Here is a 20,187-nt window from a genome sequence, read left to right on the forward strand (position 1 = left end):
GAAAGGAAGAAAGCTTGTGAACCTCAAAGAAGATGAGGGTTCCCGCCTCAGACACCAAGGGTGGCTGACACAAGCTTATCACTGGCGCTGGGGACCCAAAAGGGCAACGGTGGGTTGGGGCCTCTTTAGAGCCTTAAGGGCAGCGCAGGCGCATGGTGCGGAGCAGGGTCTAGGCTCCACTTCTCTGTCCTCTGAAATCACGCTGTGTACTCACCTGGTATCCATTACATTGCCAGGACCTACTTTTCGCAGACCTACTGTGTGACTAAGGAGCTGGGAAAGTGCCCCCCACCCCCCACCCCATTCCATTTCTCTAAAACCCAAAGCGATGCTCCAGGGCGTGGGCCCATGACAAAAGTTGCGCGGGGGCTCCATGAGCTCACCCGGGGGTTCCGTGAGCTCACCCGGGGGACCTAGACCGCCCCCGCCCTCTTCCTGCCCTCTCCCCGCCCCCGGGCCCCCGCGCGGGGCTGGTGATGTCAACCGAGGAGGAGCCGCCCGCCCCGCGACCCGCCCGGGCTGATTGGCGTGTGGTGGTGGCGCCGGGGCCGCCTCCGCCCTCCCGCGGCTCGCACAACTTTTGCGGCTGGGAGCGCGCTCGCACCCCGCTCCTCTCGCCGCCGCCCTCGGCCCGGCGCCCGGCATGTGAGCGCGGGCGGCCGCCGCCACCATGGCCTCGCCGCGCGCCCCGCGGTGGCCGCCGCCGCTGCTGCTGCTGCTGCTACCGCTGCTGCTGCCACCGCCCGCCACCCCCAGGACGCGGGGCCCCCTTCCCTCCCCGGCCGGCCGCGCGCCCCTCCCGGCCGCGGGGCCGCCTTCGCCGCCTGGCCCCGGACACACGGCCCCCGGGCCCGGCGTCATGACCCGGCGGGGACGTTCTGGCCGGGTCCCCAGAGACGTGAGCGCGGGTGAGTGAGAGCCACCAGCGTGGGGCAGGGGGCGTGGGCGCTCCGGGCCGTGGCTCCGTGGACCCCCGCGGGGGGGGGGAACTGTGAGAGTGGCCCGGGAGGGAGAGACGCTGTCCCTGGCCACTGGTAAGGTGTACCCATGCGTTTCCCTCCCGGAGCTTTGGAAGAAAACTCTTTCATTGGGGTAGCTCACACCCATGTCCCTTTTACAAAAAGAAGACCCCCAAAGCGCCTCTCCCACCTCGTGGGGTGGTAACTTCTGGCTACTGTCGCTCCAATGCAGCCTTTTCTCCCCGGACAGATGTAGAACTGGTCTGTCTCTCCAGGTCCAGAGCCTGACTTTCCAGAGTAACTAAATAACGGATTTCAGAGTTTGAAAGGCTTCTAGCACTTAGGATATCATAAAGGACAAAGGGTGCACTTTCAGAGAAAACGAGCTACCCAGCCAACCTTAACAGCAGGGGTACTGGGGGTGGGGAGAGGGGAGCTGCGAGGTTGAACCCCTTCTTCCAGACACTAGAGACTGTCTGGGAGCCCCTTCCTCCCCAACCAGCTGCTCTGCAGGCAGGCGCTGCCTGTCCCGGGTCACAGAATGGGAACCCAGCTCCTGTCCCTGCTGTCTTTGTTTCTAGTTCCTTTTTTCTGGTGGAAGAAAAATGCCACGGCCTGGGTGGAATCCTAATGTACTGCCCTTAGGACCTTGGCAGTGCCCTGTCCTTGGCTCTCAGTTTCCCCGTCTGTGAAATGGAAGGGCCTGGTTCCTCCTAGCCTTCTGGGTAAACTGAAAGTAAAAATAATAGAACGTGCTGTGAACAGAGTCGGGGTGCTGTTAGCCTCTGATCTTCCTGTGAGGGGTGCAGGGCTCGCACTGGGCTCTGCTGTTGCTACAGGCCTGGCTGGGATTGGCAAGACTTTGTCCAGTTTTCACTTTTTTTTTTTGTCTACCTCGCATGTTTCACAAATTTTCTTCCAACTTGCTCATCCTTGGAACATAGAGGTATTTCGTAGAATTGAGTAAGAAAAGATTTCCTACCCTCATAAAACCTCAAGGGCAAGTTCAACGGTACTCTTGCCGCCCCCCCCAGACTGCCTAGTACTTGTGAACTTCTGAGTCACTGGCCCAAGACAGGGAAATTGAGGCACCGTGAGCCATGGAGGGGAAAGCAGCTCTGGAGGTCCCTACAGACACATGCTGTGCAGACCCTTGTTTAGCTGAGTTCCAGAGGAAAGAATTAAGAGCTTGGAAGACATTTACTGACTTTCCCACTGCGGAAAAGTAACAGGGATACCGTAGGGCGTTTTGTGGGATGTTCTGGATACAGTGGTGTGTAAGGAACTGATAACTCGCAGGGCTACTCAGGAACCCAAGGCAGGTGTCAATAAGTCGGTGCTCAGGCTCAGGGCTTCATCTTGTGAGGGTAATTTGAGGGAGGGGTGCTGTTTTGTGAGGTCCAGCTTGAGGAGGCTGACACAGGAATCCCCTTCCTAAGGCAGGGACTCTCCCCAGCTCACAGGGAGGTGAGTGTAGCAAAGGGACTCCATCGGCGACTGAATTGGGGAAAATTCAATAAGGTAAGGATTGAAGCCTTAGGAGAGCCATGCTTGGGGCTGGAGAGATGGCTCAGTGGTTAAGAGCACTTGACTGCTCTTCCAGAGGTCCTGAGTTCAACTCCCAGCACCCACATGGTGGCTCACAACCATCTGTAATGAGATCGGATTCTTTCTTCTGGTGTATACATAAAATACATGAATAAATAAATCTAAGAAAAGAGAGAGAGAGAGAGCAAGCCATGCTGTCACGCTTTCCTCTTGCCCATGTAGCCTTTGTAGCCTTCTCTGTTCCGTTTGTTTTGGGGGTAAGCAGGATGGAGGCTTCAGGGAAAGGAGGAACCTAGGGAGGAACTGGAATAATCCGGATTTTATCCCAGGAGGTCTCCTGATCTCCTGGTGCCCCAGCAGACCATTGTCCACGTGGTGCCTACCCTCTGTTGCCCTAAGCCCAGCCTGGGCCAGGGACGTTTGAAGAGTAAGATTAGAAGAACTGAAATCCATGACCTGTTGCAAACGGCTCAAAGTTACACCAGTGTGGCCGAGGATTCAGGCATGGCCTCTGTCCGGTTTCTGCCAATGCCTCAAACGATGTCGCTTAGGAGAAAAAGGAAACGACAACCAAATACAACACAGTAGCCATTAGTGATTCAGGGAGCAAGAGTTTTACAATAATCTCTTAAGATTTTCCTGGCTGCTTTGATTGGTCATCACACACCACTCGGTAAGAAGACTAAGGGAAGCCTCACATCTGCAGAGATCCTGGAGTCCTTTGCGGACATCCAGCCTCCCTGGCCCCGGGACAGATGGTCACCCATGCTCTGCGTCCACATGGTTTGTGGGGAGGTGGGTGTTCCTGCTGGCAATGAGCCTTGAGTCGCACAGATAATGCCCTTAATCTGAGAGCTGGGGGAAACTGCCCTGAGATCTACGGGTGCTGGTGGTCAGTGCCTGGCTGTCTTGGTCTAGGCTTCCAAATACTCCTCCACAAGCCGCAGGGACTAGAGATTTTTTTTTTCCTTCCTAGAGAGTCATTCTAGCTCTCCTCTTCCCACAGAGTTCAAGGTTCTCACTGCCGGGAGGCTGTGTTTGCATTCCATTTGCCCGCTGTTTGCCTTTGTGACTCTGTCCTCCAAGGACAGCAGCCCCCTGTTTGGATAGCCATTGTTTGGCTTTGGTGCCCACCTGTCACCCTGTTCCGATGTGTTTGTTGCTGTCAGTGAAAGGAGGCTGAGAGTTAGACATTTCCTCTCTGTCTCCTTTCCTACGACCTAGCCTCCCGCCCCCCCCCCCCAGGCCACAGCTCTGAGCTGAGTCCTAACTTTAACTTCTCAATCCGTAGGCCATGCCTTTGTGAGATCCGCGGATGGTGGAAGGGGCGGGAAGGTGGGAAAGGAGACCAGACTCATCACGAGAATCCCCACAGAAGGAAAGGCCTTTCCCACCCAAAGGGGAGAAGATGCTAAGTAGTGAAGTAACCAGTCCAAGGAATACTAATCTTAGAAAAATGTGGCTCCCTGAAGGAAGGGCTATGAGCCCAGCCCCTCCTGAGCTGTGAAATGGCTCTTCCCAAATCGCTCTAAACCTTATGGTCTAACTTCATCATTCAGCTCGGCTGCCACAGGCACCACTGTAAGGTGCCATGGAGGCTGGCTGGGGAAGAGTCAGCCCTCTCAGGGACGGAAGAGTATCTTTCCCCCAGCAATGTGACCCTACTGCTTGAGGCTGAGAGGTGGTTCCGGGCATCAAGAAGCCTGCTTCTTTGCCTGGGGTTGTCACACGTACAGAGAGGGACTTGGTGTGTGCGGGTGCCGAAAAGCCACATCCTTTTAGCCTTTTAACCCCTCTCCTGGTGCATGCAGATGCTGACCATGTGTTTTCTGCACACCAGCTGACTTGTGTGGACAAGGGGAGACTTCACTGTGCCCATGCCAGCTGGGCAGTTACTGCTTGCTAAGCCCGAGGGCAAGGACGGGACCCTCTGCCCTCCCGGTGATCTCTCTCTGTTTTCCATCGGCACTGGCCAGCTGTCTGAGAGTGTCCTTATTCAGTCAGAGAGAAGGAACAGCAGACAGACGGCAGCTGCTGTGGTCTTATCTGCTCCCTGGCTTCCTCAGCACCTCCCCTCTGCTCCAGCATCTTCTCTGTATGAGCAGGACCTCTGAGTGTAATCAGTACCTTTCCTTGAAGACTCCTAAGGAGCCAGCAGGCAAGGAGACTGACTCACCCCTACCCTTGGAGCACCTCTGTGGGGTCAGCGCATTTATGTTTCTTACCCCATTTCACCCTCCAGACAGTCCTGCCGGGGGGGTCCCAGGGGTATTGCTTCCCATTGATTATCCCTCTATGGGAAATGAAGCCTAGAGAGGTTAGGTCTCAAGGGAACGGAAGGAGGCTGCGTTTAAGCTGATTTCAACCAAATGTATTAGCCCATCCCACCATGTTACAAGGTCTGTTCCTTACCTGTAGGAAGGACAGTCTTGTTAGAGATCCTTAGGGCCTTTCCAGTTCACCATTCTTGCCCTTCCCCTTGCCTAAGACTAGGGACCATGAGGTGGAAATTAAGATGCTGACGGGGAGATTTCTTTAAAAAAGATAATTTAGAAAGTATTTGTTTTTATTTGTGTGTGTGTGTGTGTGTGTGTGTGTGTGTGTGTGTGTGTGTGTGTGTGTTTGCACATGAGTGCAGATGCCTGTGGAGACCAAAGGTATCAGATCCTCTGGAACTGGAGTTAGTTATAGGTGGTTGTGAACTGGAGTTATAGGTGGTTGTGAACTGGAGTTATAGGTGGTTGTGAACTGCCCAATGTAGGTTCTTGAAACAGAACTCGGGTCCTCTAAAGACCATTATGTACTCTGAACCATCTCTCCAGCCCCAAGGCGGTAGATTTTAAGACTAGTTTTAGAGCCAGGGGGTGGTGGCGCAGCACTAGGGAGACAGAGGCAGGTGGATCTGAGTTCGAGGTCCGCCTGGGCTACAGAGGGAGTTCCAGGACAGTTCTCAGAAACCCTGTCTTGAGAATGAAAGTTATTTTTTTAGGAGTGGGGAGGGAGGGTCACATGTATAGAATGATATTTTATAATGCTATTATGATGTATGTCACACACACACACACACACACACACACACACACACACACACGCCAGTCCATAGGTTATGGGCCCCTGAAGCACCTACATTCATTATTGACCAAACTGAAATGAACTGTAGGCGCTCTGCTGGGGACATGGGACAGCGACTAATGCTGTGTGGCGGTTGTCAGTTGCTATCAGTACCTGTTCTGTGAAATGGAAAAGCATCCAGAAGCTGTCAAATCACTTTCATCTGAGCGTCTCTGCCCCCTCTGGCCACTCACTTTTCATTTTCCCAGAGACATAAACAAAGAGATCCCTGCCCTGTCTTCTCTCCCCTTCTTTTGTCAGGGTATGACAGATGTCTCCCGCTCCTAAAAATAACCTTAACATCTACCTTCTCAGGGCTGGAGAATGGCTCCATGGTTCAGAGTGCATACCGCTCTTTCAGAGGACCTGAGTTCAGTTCCCGGAACCTCAGTGGACAACCTCACAACCATCTGTAACTGCAGCTCCAGAGCATCTGATGCCTCTGGCCTCCACAGTCACCTGTACCCATGTGCAAACACACACACACACACACACACACACACACACACACACACACACACACACCAGAACACTAAAAATAACTAATTTTTAAATTATAAAAAAAAAATCTCTCCTCTGCAAGTTGTCAGCATCCCAGTTGCCAGCTCATTCTAATCATGGTCCCCAATCTTGTGAAAAGGTGCGAGCAAGCAATCCATGTCTTATTTGATTGGTTTATAAATCAGAAAATATTTACTGAAGCCTTACCATGTGTGGAGAGCTGAGTCAGGTGGTCTGGAGGTCGTAGGCACATTTACACCCCGCACCCCTAGGGATTTCTCTTGCTGGAACACAGCTGTTAAAGATGTAAAATATAGGGATGACTCATAACCTAAGAAGGATCCAAGATGGTACTGACCAAAGGAATGTTCTGGATAGAGGAGGCCGTGGTGTGGAGGTGGGAACCGTAGGGACTGGAGGGCTAGGGAGGCCTTGTGAGGGGTGGAGGGAGTGGACTGAGCTTCAGAAGGTTGACTGGGATGCTGATAGACAGAGGTGTGGAGAGGCCTTTCACATCAATAGAATTCCACATGTCCAAAAGCTCAGGACTGGTTTCTTCTTTTGTTTACGCTTTTGGCCTTATTTTCAGGTAGTGTACAAAAATAGTGAGTTTCACTGTGACACTTTCATACATGTATTATTATACATTGTTATATGTATAATATATAGATTATTACACATTGCTCGTGTTCCCCTCCCACTGGTCCCCTGTCTACCCTCAGCTAGGCCTCATTCTGTTTTCATGTCCTCTCTCTGTGTGTGTGTGTGTGTGTGTGTGTGTGTGTGTGTGTGTGTGTGTGTGTGTGTGTGTCTGTCTGTCTCTCTGTCTCTCTGTCTGTCTGTCTGTGTTCGTATGTACGTAGGTATGCACACATATGAGAGAAAACATGCAGGGTTTGTCTTCACCTTTCTTGAGTCTGGCTTATTTCACTCTACATGATCTATGTATTTCCCTGGAATAATTTCATTCTTCGCAGCTGAATAAAAGTTAATTTATACGCCACATTTTCTTTATCTCTTCATATATTGACAGCTGTCTAGGCTGGTTCCCTTAGCTCAAGACTTTTTTAATAGATGTGATTAACAACTGAGAAGGTCAGAGAAGAAGACCTGGGGACGTTAATTAGGATTGAGAATAATCAGTCGTTGAACACAGCCTGGAAAGGGGACGAGGGCCCGTTACAGAGGGTCTTAGAATCCTGTTAAGTTATTTGTCTTGTCCTGGCCACACAAAGCCCTCCGTGGCCTCAGAGGAGAGAGCAATGTTTTTTGTGTGTTCATGCTCATTTGTGTCTGGGGCGGGGGTCTTGCGGATGAACCCTGGCAGGTCTGCCTCACTCCAGCCCAGAAGGTATCCTGGAACTTGTGGAAGGCTATCAGATGTTAAATCCATGAGTTTGGAGGAAAAGACAAAAAAACAGGGCATGGGCTGGAGTAGGGGCTATGGGAATTGGCGGGTGAGAGCTACAAAGGCCTTTTAGGGGACTACAGGAGGGCACGAGGCTGCCAGCCAAGAAGATGTAGGGAGGGGAGGGAAGGGGAGGAGATAGGAGGCTATGGAGAAGGAAGGGGAGGGGAGGAGATGTCATGGATAAGGGTAGAGGGTGGAGGAGAGGCTATGGACAGGAGCCGTCCTGCTTTTAAGGAGTTTGTCTTCATTATAAAGACCCTCCGCAGGTCCCAGTGGAAGAATTCTGTAGTGCTTTGATGGGTGGTGTGTGTGTGGGGGCTGACCTAGAGAGGCCAAGGTCAGGTTCAGCCCAGGAGGGGCAGTTGTTGAAGCCACATGGGAAGAGGAAACTAGCCCTGCCTGGGTGGAGAGCATCCAGTCTAGATGACAAGGAGGAAGAAGCAGTGGTCTAGGCGCCAGCGTGGAGGCGCAGTGGGAGGTGGGGTGGTTGGAAGGCCAGCTGTGGATCGGAAGAACACTTGAATGTAGTGCTCAGTTTAACCATGGAACCCGGCAGCCTGTCAGTCTTACTTGTGAGAGTGAGTTAGTATGTTTCTGCTGGACATGTCCTTTCCTCCTGGCACATGGGGAGACTGAGGCTGAGGAATGCCACGCCAGTTGATTCGAGCTGTTTAGTAGGAATTGGCTAGAGTACAAGGTGAAGAAGCCTGTGTGCAGAATGGTGAGCATGGACGACATCACATGTGGCATCCCTGTGGCAAAAATGGTCAGTGAAATGGAGAAAAAAATCAGACATTCAACGTTCCTGATTCTCCACTCCAACCCTGCCATCCAGTCTCAGTTCTTCCCATGTCGGGAGCTGAGTGCAGCATCTACCTACTTAACCCAGAAGCCTGGATGACCCTCTACTGTCTCTGCCCTTCACCTTTTACGTCCCTCCGGGGGAGAACAATTCAGGTTGATTTGCTTCCAAAATACACCAGGAGTCTGACCTCTGCATCTCCCTGGCTCTTTTCTGTTCGCCTCATCCATTCTTTCCCACTAATCGATGCTCAGGAAAGCCACCTTAATCTTAAGATGTGATTCAGGTCACCCGATTCTTACCTTAAAACCTCTAAGAGCTCCGCAGGGCCCAAACTCTACCTCCATTGTAGACTCTTACTCTCACCCCACTTGTTACCCAAAGCAGACAGGGTTTTGTTTTGCTTTGTTGTTTTTTGAGACAGGGTTCCACCATGTAAGCCCGGAATGGCCTTGAACTTGAGATCCCGATCCCAAGTACTGGGATCACAGATGAGTATCACCACAACCAGTAGAGTATGTGTGTGTGTGTGTGTGTGTGTGTGTGTGTGTGTGTGTGTGTGTGTGTGTGTGTGCTAAATTTACTCCTGTCTTGGAGACTTGACGCTAGGTGTAACAGAAAGAGCTTTCCAAGCGGAGGGGACGGCCATTGCAAATGCCATAATGGCAGGACCGAGTTCACCTGCCTCAGGATCGGGAGGAAGGCAGACTGGCTGGCTGTGGGGACTGGACCCTGAAGGGCCAGGAAAACTGGAAGAAGGTCACAGTTCCTTCTGAGTGCCCTAGTGGGCTGTAGGGCTCTGGCTGCCAGATCCCTTGGGGGGGCTGAAAGACCATCTGCTAAGTCTGCAGAGGCTGCTAAAAACAGACACACTCTTTCTGCTTTACATTTTAGCTCTGGGGTACTTGAGCTCGGTAGCATTGTGTCACCCCTTTATCGTGTAGAGTTTCTGAGGAATGCACACGGGTGAGACACCATGGAAGTTGGGCAAGACCCTGTGTGTCTCCCTCCTGGGGCTGTTGGGGGGAGGGGGCAAGGCGTGAGAGACGCTCTGATCTTGCTCAGAAATCCCCTCCCTGTGTGAGGAAGGAGCTAGGCTTCGGGAGGTGGAGGGGTGGCTGTGGTGAGCTTACATGTTTCTCCTCGATGCTTCTGGTGAGTTGGGAGGTGAAGGACAAGGAGGAAGATGGATGGAGACTCGGCTCTCTAGGGCATCCTTGGAGGCATCCAGGCTTCTGGAAAGGGTAGAAAGCACCTAGGAGAGAGATGCTGGGTTGTCCCCTGAAGGGGTGACCTTTGAGCAAGGGGTGACTAGTAATTGTCGGTTAAGCAGTGTTGAAAGCCACGGTTTCCTCTGCCCAGGAGGTGATAGAGTAGCTTCCGCTGAGGAACGAGTTTCGTTCTTGCAGTCTCTGGGGCACCATGACATTTCCTGTCGCCATGGGGTAAGACTTTTTTGTGGGATCGTGTCTTGACAGTGTGTGGCTAGAGCCCGGCTGTCTTTACTGGCACAGACCCCAGTTGGGGTTCAAGTCCCGTCACTGCTGCTTGCCCGCTATGGGATTTTGGTAGGTTTTTAACCTCTTGGTGTCCTTGTTTTCTTATCTGTTAAATTAAAGAAAGAGCCTTCCCCAGGGAGTATAGGGACCATTCTACCCTGTAAAGCCCACAGCCCTGGCTGGGCTCAGTCAGGAAAGCACTATACATACTGCTGGTGATAGCTTCTACTACTGAAACTAGGGTCTGTTGACCTCGGACACTGTCTTAGTTTGGGTTCTGTTGTCTGAGGTCTAAAGCAATCTGGGGAGGAAAGGGTCTATTTCATTTTGCAGCTTGTGGTCCATCACTGAGGGGAGTCAGGGCAGGAACAGGAGGCAGGTACTGCAACAGAGGCTGTCGGGGATGCTGCTTACTGGCTTGCTCCCCTGAGCTGGCTCAGCCTGCTTTCGTATAGAACCCAGGACCACCTGCCCATGAGTGGCACTGCCCCCAGGTAAGCTGGGCCCTCCCACCTCAAACAATAATCTAGAGAATGCCCCTACCAGACTTGCCTACAGGCCAGTCTGATGGAGGCTGTTCTTTTGAAATTTCCTTTTCCACGGTATGGTTAGGTTTATGTCAGGCTGATACAACAACAACCAGCTTAGCCACTGTGTTGATGACACCCTGCCATGCACACACTTGTCTTCTGGGTGTTTTATTGGACAGGGTACCAGTTCTAAAAGCAAGGGGCTCAAGTCTGCTGCATTCTAGAGACCTCTGTTACCTGGCCTTCCTCCATGCCAGAGCCCGGCTGTCCTTATCTGCCCTTCGCTTTAAGCCAAGTGAAACGAGCCGGATTGAAAGTCAGAAGAGCTCAGTGTGGCCACCCTTGCCTGGGACCGGCTGAGACCCGATGACCCCACACAGAGGGCTTGTGATGGGGGACACAAGTGATGAGAGGTGTGACTGCAGAGTAATAAGGTGGGCTTGCACCTCTGCACAGTGAGCATTCTCCTCAGGTCAGAACCTCTGGGGATCCTTTTTTTAAAAAAAGGTTTATTTTTAATTATGTGTATATGTGTATGTCTGTGTGGATACGTGCACGTATTAAACCTTCTCAGGCTTTAGAAAACAGTGTGAGCGAGAACCTCCACTGGAGGAAGTATTGTTCCAGCGGGACTTCTTCGAAGAGGCCCCTACTTTCGTAGGTGAGGTTTGTGGTTTGTTAGGAATTATTTATAGTACAGTCTTGCCTCGAGGTCATGGAGGGCTGCTGTCTGGTAGAGTTATGGCAGAGAGATGCCAGTGGTGTCTCGGGAGCTCTGACGTGCGTCAGAGGACTGTCGGTATTAACCCCTTCTCCTTGAAGCTATGTGGTAGGGGCTGCTTCCTAGTGTCTGGGGGTTATGTTAAAAATGGAGCTAGTAATTTCTCTCTTAACAATCGTGACTCTGGTCGGGCAGCAGTGGCGCACGCCTTTAGTCCCAGCACTCGGGAGGCAGAGGCAGGCGGATCTCTGTGAGTTCGAGACCAGCCTGGTCTACGGAGCGAGATCCAGGAAAGGCACCAAAACTACACAGAGAAACCCTGTCTCGAAAAACAAAAAAACAAAAAAATAAAATCAAACCAAACCAAACTAAGACAAGTGTGACTGTGAAGGCATCAGTAACATAGTGAGTGAGTTTAGTCATAATACAGTGAACTGAGACCTTGGGCACATCCTTTGCTCTGGATCTGCCTCCACATCTGTAACCCAGAGATAACAGATCCAGTCCTGTTGATTTCGTGCTTGTAGACATGAAATAAAGCCACGTGGATGTGCTTTGTAAACGTGTGCATGCTGTGTTTACCACTGATGATGTTCATTGGACTGTTAGTCTAGTCTGAGGCGGGGCTTCGTGAAGGTAGGATGGGGAGAGCATTAGAAAGGGAGAGGAGAAAGGGATGACATTTGTAGTCAACGTCCGTGGCTTTTCTCAACCCTCTGTCTCTTTGTTCTTTTGTCTCTGGTTGGGTGCTGTGGCCAGTCCTCTTCGGCCTCCAAGAGAGACGCTCTTCACAGCTCCCTTGGCCTTTAGCCTCCAACTTAGCCCAGGGATTGTTTGGATAGCACCTCCTGTGAGCTAGCCTCTCAAATGAGACATAGGAGTGTGACCAGATAGTAAGACTGTGGTCAAGTAGACAAAAATCGTCTCACAAAGCAAACCTGGAGTCCTAAGGGAGAGTCTCCTTCCCGGGCACAGCTGGTGTTGTCTCCTGAGGGGCCCGAGGGTGTGGAGACCTGGATAGTTTCTGAACTGGTCCTAAGAAACAACCAGGTTTGGCTAGAAGGCTTGAAGTGAAGGGATGGGACCTGGTAGGCAGGGAGGACTCTGCAGGTCTACAGTCCTAAGGACTCTGTGGGACAGAGGTATGGTGGGAAGCCAGCTCGGCTTCACCTGCCCCTCTGTGTGGATGCTTCCTGAAGGGACTTTGCTCCTCTCAGAAGCTCAGTCCTGTGCCTTCAGCTGGCTGCCAAATGGGCACGTGTTTAAACCCACAGGTGGCAGTTACAGATGCAATGTGACAGCCCTTCTCCTCTGCTCCCCATCTCCCTCCTGATGGCCCTTCATCTCCCGTCCACACTACACCTCCATCATTCCTGCTCTTGACTTCTCCCATCTGCCAGCAGTTACCAACTCTTCCTCCCTCCTTGTTGGCATCCTCCCTTCCTCCCAAGTCCCGGCAGAACCCTGAGGCTCCTCCCAGCTGTGGGCTACGTAGGGCAGCCAGAGGTAACGTCCTCCTTTGTGCTGTAAAACCTGTCTGGATCTGTCTCCTCGCTAGGCCACCCTTGGAGCCCACCAGGGAGAGGACTGTTGGTTCTGGTTGAAGGGAATGAACACCTTTTAAAGAAACTTCTTAGTAAACTGTGCATGGTGCCGCATGCATTTAATCCCAGCACGTGGCAGGTAGAAGCAGGAGGGTCTCTGTGAGTTCGAGGCCAGTCTGGTAGTCTACATAGTGAGTTCCATGAGCAGCCAGGGCTAGATAGAACGACCTTGTCTCAAAACTAAACTAAACTAAACTAAACTAAACTAAACTAAACTAAACTAAACTAAAATAAAATAAAATAAAATAAAATAAAGCTTAACAACCTTATTTGTCTCTTTAACTGCTCTCATTCACACCTGGCTGAGCCCCCCAGTGACACCCCACCCAGGGAGAGCCAATGACCCTGCTCCCCTCCTCCTGCCCGAGCCCTGTGCCCCCCAGAGTCCGACACATTGATTTTTCCAACAGGCGTAAACAAATTATATTTCTACGATTCCCATGAGGCCAGAGCCACTTCACAGAAGTCTAGGGATACATCAGCTGCAGAACTTATAAAAAGTCACCCACAGGGCCGTGCAAATGTTTGAAGCCGGAGTCTCAGGCCCTGCTCACACCCACGGGGTACAGGCGGTTTCTTCCTCCCCCTTCTCGGCCCTGCTCTCCGGGCTTCCTCCTCGGAACCAGGATGTTTTTCCTTGCCTCTTTATTGTTTCACTAACCTGGCAGGTCTCCTTTGGTGGAGTTCTGCCCCAGCTTCCTCTCTGGATGTGAGCGAACACTCTGAGCACACAGGAGCTGGAGGTCTGCTCTTGCCCTGTGCCCTCCTCAGCTCTTGGCCAGGCCTGGCACAGGCTGCCAGGGTCGGTTTCCTTCCAGAGGTCCCCCTGAGCTGAGGATCCTCCTCTGCAGCCTTTTTTAAATTTGTTTTTCAAAGGATGGGGGGGGGGGAAGAAAAGGCAGGCTGCAAGGTTAGGTACCCCCTTTCCCCCACAAAAAAAGAAAGAAAAGAAAAAAACAAGGTAGACTAGGCATTGCAGAAAGCTTTTGTGTATACTTATTTAACTGAGTGGGAATCTTCTGACCCTTGACCCTGAGACTTTCCTACAAGATCAAAAAAAAAAAAAAAAAAAAGCCTTGTGAGTTAGTTTTAAAGCAAAGAGTCTGAGGATAGTCTAGCATCACGGTCTTTTAGCCTTTTCTCCTGCCTGGGTAGGCTATATCTCTCTAGAGTGGTCCTCAAGAACCCCTCCTGGCCAGCTCTGTTTTGGGGAGGCTGACCCCAGCCTTGGGGCCTAGCTGAGCTCAGACCTGCAGACCTGCCTCTTCCTGAGAGGAAAGGACGCTCTGGTGAACAGCTGACAGAGGCCGTCTCTCGTGGGCAGAGGGTGGTGGTGTGCCTTGTCAACTTGACACTTCCGTCGTTAGAGCCTGTCCCAAGGGACTCTTTTTTTTTTTAATGTCATCCTCAGACTTTACGTCCTAAGGCTTTGCAATGTGTATGGTTTTTCTAAGGGCTACTCCTTTTAGGATAAGAACAAGGAAGGAAGCAAAAGTCCCCAAGAGCCCTGGACTGTCCACATTGACGGCTGAGTCTTTTGTTCACACAAACTCATTTGGCTCCTAACCGTTCTCCACCCAAAATCATTACATCCGCAGCAACAGTTCAAAACACAGCCTGCTGGAGGGGCCGAGCAGGGTAGGCGGCCGCCTTTCTGGGGAGATTACAACCACCTTCCTCCCACACCCCCAGGTTCCTGCCTGCCCCTAGAATATCTGACCCCTGGCCATCTGGTCTGAAATACCCCTCGTTTGGAGGGTTCCTGGGAGGGGGAAAGCTGTGAGGCCCCTCTGGGGAAGGCCCCCAGCAGCTCTGTGTGCAAGGAAGGCTTTTCAGCTCCAGTTTTGCCTCTCAGACTCCCGGGGCACAGGCTTTGCTTCTTTGGGCAGTTACTCATACCCCAGAAGGACTCACAGCTCAGCCCTTGAGGCAGCATCTCTGTTTGACTCATCCTGGCAGCCCTCAGTGTCTTGCCTATGGCTGGTGCTCAATAAAAATATGTGTTCTGCTTTTTAAAGTGGCCAAATATACCTAACATGAAAGTTACCATTTGAACCATTCCTAAGGGCCATTCCACAATCACAATGTGATAGCCACCATCACATTCGTCTCCAGAAACTTTTTATCACAAATAGAAACTCTTAAGGAATAACCCCTGACCTCAAGCCCTGAGGAACCGCTGGTCCACTTTCCATCTGGATGAAGTTTTTATTCCAAGTACTTCATGGGCGGACTTGTACGGTATTTGTCCTTTTGTGTCTGGCTTGTTTCACTTAGGTTAAGGGTTGCTTTATATGGGTAGCTGTCTGCATATACCATGTCTTGTTAAATAGCCCATCATCTGCCTATACATCTTGTGAAAGCAGTCACCCACTGATTGTTTTCACCGTCTGCCTGCTGTGAATACAGCCGCTGTGAAAATGTGTCATGTTATCTGCTCCAGTCTCTGCTGTCAGTCACGTGAACTACAAACACACCCAGAAGAGATCATATGCGAACTCTATGTTTACATTTTTGGGGGGACTGCTATACTGTCTCCATGGTGGCCGAACCAGTTCACATTACTCCTGGCAGCACATATGAACTCCAGGCTCGCTACATCCTTACTGGCTCTTGTTTGTCTGCCTGCCTGCCTGTCTGACTGTCTGTCTGCCTGCCTGTCTGTGCCCACCTGCCTGCCTGCCACCTGCCTGCCTGCCTTTTTTTTTTTTTAATAGTAGCCATCCTTATGTGAGAGCAGATATTTTGAATCTATACATGCCACTCACTAGCTAGATAGTGGATTTAGAACTGTACCTCTCCCTCCTGAGCCTCCGTCCTGTCATCCGAGGCTAAGATTAATTAGTTATCATGGTCCCTAAAGGACCTGGTCACCTTTGGAGGGGACGAGGAGGGAGTCAGTGACAACCCAGCCAACAGTGGCCAGATTGAGTGGTACCAAGCAATGGTGTAGCCAAGTGACTTGGCCACGCACTGCACATTAATCCAGGAGGAGCTGGCTGGGCTTCTATCTGGGTCCCCCGCTGGTTTCGTCTGGGATTCGCTGAGAAAGAAAGACATCAGGAGCTGAGCTTCAGTCTCTCCTCTGCCACCATTTTCTGAGTTAACCTGGCTGGTGACTTTGATACCGTGCCTCAGTTTCCTCTTCCATTAAAGAGGGAAGAATTGCCCTCCTGCCTGCCTACTCCGCATCTAAAAGGATAATTGAGGGCCCTTAAATTCTCCTGTAAAAAGTGCCTTGTGGGGAGGCAAATAAATGTGTGGGATTCGTAATTGGCTCTCAGGATAGAAGCATAATTTCATCCTGTGGGAAGGGCCCGTGAGCTGTGTTCTCCTCTTACGCCCGTGGCAATCATCCACACACTGAAGGAACCAAAGGAGGGGAGAAAAAAAGGTCGTCCCCCCGCCCCCAGACTTTTCTCTCCTCCCTTGTGAGCAATCGAATTTTAGGAAAACCACTACACTGACAAAGAAACTCGTAACGGGAGAGAGACCCCCATTGCTGGAATCTGTAATAATTAGGGGCAAGGCCTCAAACCCACAGCTCAAAAGGGGCGTTTCAAGTTCAGGATCTCGGGGAGGCCGCAAGGGGAGGTGGGGATGGGGACTTCCAGGGCTAGGGATGAGGCCGGTACCGCCGCAGACCCTCACCTCTGGAGCCGTAACCCTAGCAACGTGACCTTCGCCAACAGACAGCCGGATGGCCTTTCTGCAGGACTGGTGCCCGTGGTGGTGGCCTCCGGTGGCCCTGCAGCAGACACCGCCTTCCTCTTCATAGGCCCTGCTTTAAACTCCATCCTGCCTTCCCCTTGGGTCTGTGTCCCTGTCGCTGGCTCTGCCCCTCCTGGCAGATTGAAATCTTTACATCGGACCCTGATCCTCCATTGCACCTTCACGTCGGCCTCTCTGCGGTCCTTCCTCATCAACAGCCCCAGGCATTAATCAGATGTTTGCGGTTGGAAGTCACAACATCACCCCAGCTCCATGTCTGAGAAGGAGACTTGTTCCCCTGAACCTCGGTCTCCGTGCGCACTCCGCTCTGTGTTACCATGCTTCCAGCATCCATAGGCATCATCTCTGCTGGAAGCTGGTTTAGAGATCCTCCTGCTCAGTCTTCCAGAGCATCCCATGCAGCTGTCGCCACACGGAGTCTGGGTTCTAAGCCCGTGCGATGGACGCCACGTCACGCCTCTTAGGGAGAAACAAGGTCGGCCAAGCTGGGTGAAAGCCTGGTTTGAAGGCCAGAGGGATTTTTGTTTTGTTTGTTTGGTTGGTTTTTGTTTTTTCCTTTGGCCCTACCAGCCAATGAATGGCCTGGAGCCTTGAGGAATAAGCTGGCGTGTACCAGGAAGCTAGGTTCAGATCATGTCTGCAGCGAACGGGCCAATCACTGACTCTTCCTGCTTCCTACTGTCCCCATGTGCCCAAAAAGGATAATAACACCAACCTGCCAGGATTGTCCCAATCCTTCCAGGAGGCCAGGCAAGTGAAAACTTCCAGCACGTGGCGGTGTTGGACCCAAGCTAGTGAAACTGGAGTTGGAATGGGGAGATGGGGAAATAAAGAGCTCATTCTTCAACTCTGCCCCCCCCAAACACAAGCTGGTACCAGACTGTGCTTGACATTTTGCCTTCTGCTGGGCTGGATGGTGAGGGTAGGGGTGAGAATTCCTCCAGAAGGAAATGGCACAGGCCCATCCCTGCTCAGGAACAAGCTAGCTGAACACACACACACACACACACACACACACACACACACACACACACACACACACACGTTCACTGGGATGGGGGATGGCGGTGTCGGGTGGGGATGTGGATTGGAGGAGCCGCCGCTGAAGCACCTGCTAATTAGGAAATCCGATTCCAGGCTATGCCAGTTTCTCTCATGAGTGCCGGTTCCTAAACAGATGTTTTAGAACATTAAGATGCTACAGAAGTGGAAGCTGTCAACTTGAGGGAAAAATATCCAAGCAAAGCAATATACCTCTTGTTAATTTAAACTCCATTCATGGTCCGGGGGGGGGGGGGTGTTCTGGCTGAGTACAGAAGAATAGAATCCTTGTTCAAGGTTGGCTGAATCCAGACACGCCAGCTCCGGTGGTTGGTGTGACACCGTAGTCATGGGCTTGAATGGGGTTTGGATGATTGTCTCTGACACAAAGCTGGGCTGGCAAGGCAAATGGACTAGCTGTGGCTGGGCTGCCCGGAGGCTGCCTCTGATCCTAAAGTGGGAAAAAGCCAGAGCCCAAGGCACAAAGAGACACTAAATGACTTCTTACCAATCTAGGCAGCGCTGATACCTACTAAGGAGATGGAGAGCAACCTCGGCCTGCAGGTCTCAGGCCACCTGGTGCAGCAATTGACCCAGGGTGAATCTCGTCTCTGGAGAGATGCTCACCGGCCTCTTCTCTTTGCCTGTTATGTCCACTGACGGCACCTACAGGGGCTGGGCATCTGGAGACCAAGCAGCCCAAACTGAAGTAATCTCGTGAGGCTTTCGGGCGTGGAGTCACAAGCCACTCACATGCCTCTGCTTTATAAAGGTCACTGGGGCCCCAACCCACATCACTCCTCATGAGTCTCTTGAACTGGCTTTGTATTTAAGGGCTACAGACCGCCTAGAGGGGGCATTTGGGGGTTCAGTGAAAGTTATTACAAAATGACTTCCCCGGGTCTCCAGCCTTTAGGTCCAGCAAAGATTCCAGATGTATTCCTTGCTTTTCTCTTGCTCTGATAAAACACCATGACTGAGACAACTTAGAGAAGAAGGAGTTTGTGTTAGTTTGGGTTCCAGAAGGTTAGCGTCCATAATGGCGGGCTCAGCAGGAACGGGGAGCTGAGAGCTCACTTCCTTGACTATAAGCACAAAGCAGAGAACAAGCTGGAAATGGCGAGAGGATTTTAGCTTTGAAAGCCCACCCCCAGTGATGTCCTCCCTCTAGTGAGGCTAGACCTCCCTAAACACCTAAACCTCCCAAACACCACCGCCAACCGGAAACCAAATATTAAAATAGGCCTATACGGCCACACAGTGAGTCCCAGGTCGCACGATGCTGCCGGTATACCCTGTCTTCCCATCATCTCTCGTTAATGTTTATTTTTATTAAGCCTGCATATAGTTTAACAATTAAGTGGACTTTACAAAGCTGAAGTGGAAATTTTGATCACTTTCAACCCTTCTAGTTGATCCCATTTCTAATTTTGTCCATATCTATTTATTTTATTTTGGTTTTGAGTGATGCCCACTCATTTCTCTCTATAGACATTTTATGTCCTAAGTCCACCAGGCTGGACATGACAGTCTAATTCTGCTCAGGGTTAGCTTCAGGTACGTCAGTGAAGTTACCCTTCTGCACCAAGGACTCTGACCACGCCCTGCATGCACCTGTTTGCCAGGGTTTGTTCCACCGTAATAATTCCATTACTTTAAAAAATGACATTTGAAGAATTGAATCCACTGTTTCTTAAGATGCACATGCACATTTACTTTGCATGTTGGGCCTCCTTGCCTCGGGTGTCTAGGATTGCTTTCTTGTTTGAAATCAAACCTCTATCATTTCTCTTAGCAAAGGTGTTAGGTCTCAAACCTGGGACAAGAGCTGAGATGCCTATTAACAGATCAAAGCTGAAGCTGGCCTTCAGGTTCTCCCAGCATCCCTCAGTCCCTATCTGTTACAGGCTATGGCTGGCATACCCCAATCCCTACCCTGAACTCTCCAGCCCAGAGGCTGGGCTGCCCTTCCCTATATAATCCAGCCATTTTGGTTACTTGGGTTTTTTTGGCCCTTTTCCCTCCTGGCCCCTCTTGGTCAGTGGCTCCTCTTTTGCCCTTCTTCCCACCTCCACATGGCCCAGCTCAGTCTGTCCATGTTCACTCTGGACTCTCCAAAATGTGCTCTCTTCTACATCTGTAATAAAAACCTCAACTCCTTAGGAGCAGTCATGTCCTCCTTTTTATTTCTTGTTTTCATTCGGGAGGGAGATTGATTAACTCACTTGTGAGTGAGAATCATTTTACCTGATGCTCTCAGGATACGTTTGAAAGATCATTTTGCTGTGTATGCGATTCCAGCTGTTTTCAGCACACTGCGAACGCTGATCTGCTGTCTTTTCCTTGGTTTCCGTTGCTGTAGTGGCTGGGTTACTTTTCCTTGTAGATAATTTGCTGGGTTTTGTTTTTGTTTTTGTTTCTGGGTGAGTTTAACTTAAAAACTTCTGTGGGTTTTGTGGCAGATTCACTATGATATCAGTATATATCAAACACACACACACACACACACACACACACACACACACACACACACACACACACATCCTCTAGGAGTTTTTTAGCTTGAAGATGTATGCTTTTCATTGGTTCTGGAAAATTCTCAGCTATTACCTTTGTGAATATTGACCTTTGGCCTTCTCTTCTCTTCAAACTCTCATTAGGGACTGGAGACATGGCTCATACATTAAGAGACATCGATGCTCTTTCAGAGGACCTGAGTTTGGTCCTC

At 51.1% G+C, this 20,187-nt stretch overlaps 1 protein-coding gene across 3 annotated transcripts in view; it reads left to right on the plus strand.

The window, feature by feature from the left end:
• The first annotated feature begins 556 nt into the window (after window positions 1-556).
• Heg1 (heart development protein with EGF like domains 1) overlaps window positions 557-20,187 on the plus strand; it is a 79,835-nt gene continuing 60,204 nt past the window's right edge. For 2 of the 3 annotated variants that reach the window (XM_015993390.3, XM_042259214.2), the window contains exon 1: window positions 557-908. In XM_015993390.3, coding sequence (XP_015848876.2) covers window positions 671-908 — 238 coding nt within the window. In that variant the 5' untranslated portion in view covers window positions 557-670. The remainder of the gene's footprint in view (window positions 909-20,187) is intronic. The other variant, XM_006974542.4, reaches the window with a different exon arrangement.

Source organism: Peromyscus maniculatus, chromosome 12, assembly GCF_049852395.1.
Source record: "Peromyscus maniculatus bairdii isolate BWxNUB_F1_BW_parent chromosome 12, HU_Pman_BW_mat_3.1, whole genome shotgun sequence".
In the NCBI taxonomy this organism is placed as follows: Eukaryota; Metazoa; Chordata; class Mammalia; order Rodentia; family Cricetidae; genus Peromyscus; species Peromyscus maniculatus.